The 7,447-nt window shown below is 26.5% G+C and overlaps 1 protein-coding gene across 2 annotated transcripts in view; it reads left to right on the top strand.

Moving 5' to 3' along the window:
- Positions 1-5,745, top strand: part of coro2aa (coronin 2Aa) — a 115,733-nt gene extending 109,988 nt beyond the window's left edge. For both annotated transcript variants that reach the window (XM_062033407.1, XM_062033408.1), the window contains 2 exons: positions 85-314; positions 5,327-5,745. In XM_062033407.1, the coding sequence (XP_061889391.1) occupies positions 85-314; positions 5,327-5,458 (362 nt within the window). In that variant the 3' untranslated portion in view covers positions 5,459-5,745. The remainder of the gene's footprint in view (positions 1-84; positions 315-5,326) is intronic.
- The last annotated feature ends 1,702 nt before the right edge of the window (positions 5,746-7,447 follow it).

Below are 7,447 nucleotides of genomic sequence, written 5' to 3'. Positions count from 1 at the left end.
AGAAGATCTTTGACTCTTTAAAAGCGGCGGCGTCCTCGGCGTGTTTTTCCCGTGCGGACTTTGACTTACTGTGGCGTCCTGCAGGCCCGCTGCTGATGTCCTTGAAGCCGGGGCACCGAATGGACGAGTCTTACGCCGACATGACCAAAGGCTTCAACAGGTCTCAGGGACGACCCGGATCTTACATTCAGGACCAGCTGGGCGCCAAAGACAACAGCGAGCACGACTACGAGCTGACTGGAGACGAGAGGAGTCGGACGTCTGTGAGCAACGGCGAAGATCCGCTCTGCTCGCCGCCCAAGACGGAAAGTGAGGTACTGATCACGTATTGATCTACTCTGGGCTTTGATTGACAGCTGGGAAATGGGGATCTTGTGTCCAGGCTTACAGAAAAGTGAAAGTAAAACAGGTCCTTAAGAAGAGACTTGATGGATGATAACACAAACAGGAATGTGGTTACTGAACAATACTGTCAACTAGTGGACATTTACATGTATTGCAGCCACTTTTCTTATTTTTCTTCTGTGGTTATCATTCTTGCCAAAGCTAAAAAAGGTTTGACATTTGAGACGTGAAAAAAAAATTTTTTTGCTCTATTATTGATTTATGTAAAAAAAATAATAATAATAATTTTGCCGCGCATTATGTTACGTTTTTTTCCCGAACATTACAACTCTCAATATGATTGAGAAATTTCTGGTAACATTACAACCTATTTTGTGTAATATTCTGATTGTTATTTTAACATTATTCCTCTGACATTGTTTCGTAATACACATTTTATTCCAATATGATCACTTCATTCTATAGTATTAATACAACTTCATTATATTGTTTTACCCAAAACATTACGGTAAATTTCAATTATGAAATAATAATAATAATGTATTAAAAAAACCTAATTCTATAAATATTAAAAAACAAAGTACTATCACAATTTTTTTCTGTATTTTAAATTCAAATTATAAAAAAAAATGTATTAAAAAAACTAATTAAAAAAATATTAAAAAATAAAAGAGTACTATCACATTATTTTTTCTGTATTTCAAATTTAAATTATGAAAAAAAAAATGTATTTAAAAAAACTTAATTCAATAAATATTAAAACTGTCACATAGGATTTTTTCTGTTTTAAATTTGAATTGTAAAAAAAAATTATGTATTAAAAAACCTAATTCTATAAATATTAAAAAACAAAGAGTACTATCACATCATTTTTAAATATTAAAAAACAGAGTACTTTCACATATTTTTTCTGTGTTTCAAATTTTAATTATTAAAAAAAATAATGTATTAAAAAAACCCTGTATTTTTTCTGTATTTTAAATTTTAAAATATATTAAAAAAATAATTATTCAGTAAATAGTCATGGCGTGGCTTGGTTGGTAGAGCGGGTGAATGTGGAAATAGTGTCAAAGCGCTTGAAGGTAGAAAAGTGATATACCAGTTGTTAGATTCCGGTGATTGACGCACAAATTCTTCTTGCGAGTCAAAATCCAGCACTCCGTTCAACGGGTCCTGTCCTCTCGGCACAGACGGTCTTACCGGCTGCTCCACCGACGTAGGCTCTACTCAGCTGGATGGTGAGGCAATTCGCCTAGTTCTACTACCCGGTGTTGGTTCAGCGTCTGTCCCGCTTCCCTTTGTGGTCTACTCGGTAGAGAGACCTATCCCTTAAAAACGAGTCAAAACCCCCAAATCCCGCTGTTTAATGGTAGCTTGCCTCTAATGAATCTTGGCTTTTGTTACTGACTAGGTTAGATTCGAGGGCTGGGGAAAGGAAAAGCCCTTCAGGACATATTGTAAGTGGACCGCATTAGAGTGACCCTTCAGAGCTAGGTGTTGGACACATAGAAGTCCTAGTGTTTTACATCAAGGACGCGATGGTACAAAAAGGCATGACATCTTAATACTTTTTATAATGCTTTTTATTGAAGGTTCGATAGCATAAGCTTTGCACAGCGTCAATAAATCATTCACAATAACAATGACAAATTGTAAAATGTAATAAATGGCTAATCAATGGGTATCTAATTCAGTTCAAATAGAAGTTTGGTTGGATCTTACTGTGCAAGGTCCTTTGGGGAATGTCCCAAAAAGGGGAAAGCTCGAAACGGTCCCAAAAAGGGGAAAACACGAACGCGGTCCCAAAATGGGGAAAACCGAAAATGTCGGAAAAAGTGTCTCTGAAATGTGTAAGAAGCCGGATAGATCACCGGGCCCGGTGATCACATCCAGGCTTGGGCTGCATCAGCAGGAGAAGTGGTGTCTGTCATGAGCCGTGGCCCGAGTGGCCAACACCCTTGTTCCTCTGGTAGACACGGAACTCCTGTTCCTCTTTTGCTTTTGTCGCAGGGGGAGATCAGAATGGAGAATTCAATCAGAATATTACACAAAATAGGTTGTAATGTTACCAGAAATTTCTCAATCATATTGAGAGTTGTAATGTTCGGGGAAAAAAATCAAACGTAACGTAATGCGCGGCAAAAACTTATCACAAAAAATTGTGATAGTACTCTTTGCTTTTTAATATTTATTGAATTAGTTTTTTTTTTATCATTTAAATTTAAAATACAGAAAAAAATTATGTGATAGTTTTCAGTTTTTTAATATTTATTGAATTTGTTTTTTTTTAATACATTATTTCTTCTTATAATTTAAATTTAAAATACAGAAAAAAATAATGTGATAGTACTCTTTGTTTTTTAATATTTATTGAATTAGTTGTTTTTTAATACATTGCGTTTTTTTAAAATAATTTTAATTTAAAATACAGAAAGAAATTATGTGATAGTACTCTGTTTTTTAATATTTATTGAATTTTTTTTTTTTTATACATTCTTTTTTTATATAATTTAAATTTAAAATACAGAAAGAAATTATGTGATAGTTTTCAGTTTTTTAATATTTATTGAATTTGTTTTTTTTTTAATACATTATTTCTTCTTATAATTTAAATTTAAAATACAGAAAAAAATAATGTGATAGTACTCTTTGTTTTTTAATATTTATTGAATTAGTTGTTTTTTTAATACATTGTTTTTTTTTATAATTTAAATTTAAAAATACAGAAAAAAATTATGTGATAGTACTCTTTGTTTTTTAATATTTATTGAATTATTTTTTTTAATATAATTTAAATGTAAAATACAGAAAAAAATTATGCGATAGTTCTGTTTTTTAATATTTATTGAATTCTGGTTTTTTTAATACATTATTTCTTCCTATAATTTAAATTTAAAATACAGAAAAAAATAATGTGATAGTACTCTTTGTTTTTTAATATTTATTGAATTAGTTGTTTTTTTAATACATTGGTTTTTTTTTTATAATTTAAATTTAAAAATACAGAAAAAATTTATGTGATAGTACTCTTTGTTTTTTAATATTTATTGAATTTTTTTTTTTTTTTATAATTTAAATGTAAAATACAGAAAAAAATTATGCGATAGTTCTGTTTTTTAATATTTATTGAATTCTGTTTTTTTTAATACATTATTTCTTCCTATAATTTAAATTTAAAATACAGAAAAAAATAATGTGATTGTACTCTTTGTTTTTTAATATTTATTAAATTAGTTGTTTTTTTAATACATTGTTTTTTTTTATAATTTAAATTTAAAAATTCAGAAAAACATTAGTGATAGTACTCTTCGTTTTTTAATATTTATTGAATTAATATTTTTTTTATACATTATTTTTTTAATAATTTAAATGTAAAATACAGGAAAAAATTATGCGATAGTTCTGTTTTTTAATATTTATTGAATTCGGGTTTTTTTTATACATTATTTTTGTAATAATTTATATGTAAAATACAGACAAAAATAATGTGATAGTACTCTTTGTTTTGTAATATTTATTAAATTAGTTGTTTTTTTAATACATTGGGTTTTTTTTATAATTTAAATGTTAAAAATACAGAAAAACATTATGTGATATTACTCTTTGTTTTTTAATATTTATTGAATTATTATTTTTTTTATACATTATTTTTTTAATAATTTAAATGTAAAATACAGAACAAAATTATGTGATAGTTCTGTTTTTTAATATTTATTGAATTTTTTTTTTTTTTAATACATTATTTCTTCTTATAATTCAAATTTAAATTACAGAAAAAAATAATGTGAAAGTACTCTTTGTTTTTTAATATTTATTGAATTAGTTGTTTTTTTAATACATTGTTTTTTTTATATAATTTAAATTTAAAATACAGAAAAAAATAATGTCATACTCTTTGTTTTCTAATATTTATTGAATTAGTTTTTTATTTTTTAATACATTTTTTTTTATAATTTAAATTTAAAATACAGAAAAAAATTATGTGATAGTACTCTTTGTTTTTTAACATTTATTGAATTATTATTTTTTTTTATACATTATATTTTTAATAATTTAAATGTAAAATACAGAAAAAAATTATGCGATAGTTCTGTTTTTTAATATTTATTGAATTCTGGTTTTTTTAATACATTATTTCTTCTTATAATTTAAATTTAAAATACAAAAAAAAATAATGTGATAGTACTCTTTGTTTTGTAATATTTATTAAATTAGTTGTTTTTTTAATACATTGGGTTTTTTTATAATTTAAATGTAAAAATACAGAAAGACATTATGTGATATTACTCTTTGTTTTTTAATATTTATTGAATTATTATTTTTTTTATACATTATTTTTTTAATAATTTAAATGTAAAATACAGAAAAAATTATGTGATAGTTCTGTTTTTTAATATTTATTGAATTTGGTTTTTTTTTAATACATTATTTCTTCTTATAATTCAAATTTAAATTACAGAAAAAAATAATGTGATAGTACTCTTTGTTTTTTAATATTTATTGAATTAGTTGTTTTTTTAATACATTGTTTTTTTCATATAATTTAAATTTAAAATACAGAAAAAAATAATGTCATATACTCTTTGTTTTTTAATATTTATTAAAGTAGTTTTTTATTTTTTAATAAAAAATTTTTTTATAATTTAAATTTAAAATACAGAAAAAAATGATGTGATAGTACTCTTTGTTTATTAATATAATTCCTGTACTTTATTTCTCATTCAGAGCTAATTTTGTTGCACTTTTCCCTGCTTGAGTTCCAAGTTGCACCCCTTAAGAGGTTAAAAGTATCCAACTAAGTGTTTAAAAATCTATGAAAAAAACGTTCTTTTAAGAAGAAAATGAGCAAATGAGATATTTCACTTATGTTCTTGTCCATCTTTATTAAGAGGCCGGCAAAAGTAAGTCCCAATACTGTACTTTGTGTACACATCACACGGATTTATTCAACTTGAATTCTTGTTTTTTTTTACGTCCACAGCTCCGTCTGAAATTCCACAAGCAGCAGGATGAAATCCGGCGACTGCGAGAGCTGGTCAACCAGAGAGACGTGCGCATCAAGCAGCTGGAGCTGGAGATCAAGAACGTCAAAAACTCTCCTAATTCACTTTAAGACTTTTTTTCTGGCAAACCTCCTTGCCCATTTTTTTCTTTGTTTATAAATACAACCACGCTCTTCCTGTAGTCAAGGTGCACATTTTCTGGGTGTAAATATGACACACGCTTTCTTCTGTGTTTTTTTTTTTAAATATCACAGCTATGCAACTTTGTAGCTCATTTTTTACAACAAGAAAAAGAACGCTCTTTGTGGTTAAAAGAGGGGAAAACACGTACGGGTGCTGTCCTAAATCCTGAATGCTGTCTGCCCGCTTTTCAAGAAAAATTATTTTGTATATTTAATCCTGTTTTTGTTGTTTTTCCATCTTTAATATTGAAGTTTAATTGAAAGTTGACTAAATCCGAGGTTTTCAAAGTGTGGCGCAAGTACAGTAAAACAGAAGCATATTTGGCTTTTAAGTCACAAAAAACAATTGTTTGTCTTTGACTCGAAGTCAGGTGTTCGCACGCCTCACACTTTGAAAACTTCTAAAGGAAATTAATTTAAGAAAAAGAAAAATCACCGTGCTTTTATTCCTGTTTTTTTTTTGTTTGTTTTTTTTACTGGATTTTAAATTTTTTACATCAAAACTGAATCGCAGCTTTTGTACATGCCAAGGCCAATCGTTTGCTTGTCTATGGAAGCCTGTTTCCGCCACAAAAGGAAAACAAAACCCAATGGTCAGTCATAATTATGAGATAAAAAGTTGAAATTATGAGATATAAAGTCGAAATGATCAGATAGTCATAATAATGAGATAAAAAGTTAAAATTATGAGATGGTTATACCTAAAATAAGTCGAATTTATGAGATTAAAAAGTCATAATTATGAAATAAATAGACGGAGATAAAAGTCCAAATGATGAGATAGAAAGTCTTAATGAGATCAGGTAATTATGAGATATAAAGTCAAAATTATGATGAAAAATGTCATTTGTATTTCATAGTTTCGACTTTCTTATCTCATATCGACTTTTTATCTCATAATTATGATTTAACTCAAATTTTCGATTTTTTTTTTAAGTCACAATTTCCACATTTTTTTAAATAATTTCGATTCACCTCAAAATTTATTTTTTATCTCATAATTTAAATTTATCTCATAATTTCGATTGATCTCATTTTGAATTTGATCTCTATTTTTTTTTATCTTAAAATTTCGACTCTTATTTCGATTTTTTAATCTCATAATTTTGACTTCATATCAGAATTTCCCACTTTTTATCTCAGAATTTCCACTTTATATAACAATTGAGTTTTTATGTCACAATTTAAATGGATCTAACAAGACCTGTTATCTGATGATTTTGACTATTTCATAATTGACTTTTTATTTCATAATTTCAATTTTTTTTATCTCATAATTTCGATTTATTTCATGTCAAATTGTATCTCATTATGGATTTTTATGTCATAATTAAGACTCATAATTAGGACTTTGTATCTCATTCCGACTTTATCTCATAATTTTGATTTATCTCGTAATTGAAATTTTTTTTTAATCATGACTTTTTGTCTCATAATTTGGATTTATCATTTCGAATTTTATCTCCTGAATATGGTATTTATGTCATATTTAAGACTCATAATCATGACTTTTTATCTCACAATTTCGACTTTATTTCATAATTTTTACTTTTTAATCCTAATTTCGATTGATCACATTTCAAATAATGTCAAATTGTATCTCATTATGGATTTTTATGTCATAATTAAGTCTCATAATTAGGACTTTTTATCTCATTCCGACTTTATCTCATAATTTTGATTTATCTCGTAATTTCGTTTTTGTTTTTTAATCATGACTTTTTATCTCATAATTTGGTTTTATCATTTCGAATTTTATCTCATGAATATGGTATTTATGTCATATTTAAGACTCATAATTATGACTTTTTATCTCACAATTTCGACTTTATTTAATCATTTTTACTTTTTAACCATAATTTCGATTTATCACATTTCAAATAATGTCAAATTGTATCTCATTATGGATTTTTATTT

Source organism: Entelurus aequoreus, linkage group LG22 (assembly GCF_033978785.1).
Source record: "Entelurus aequoreus isolate RoL-2023_Sb linkage group LG22, RoL_Eaeq_v1.1, whole genome shotgun sequence".
NCBI classification, from domain to species: Eukaryota; Metazoa; Chordata; class Actinopteri; order Syngnathiformes; family Syngnathidae; genus Entelurus; species Entelurus aequoreus.
The sequence above is the reverse complement of the archived record's forward strand: the minus strand, read 5'-3'. Positions and strand labels throughout refer to the sequence as shown.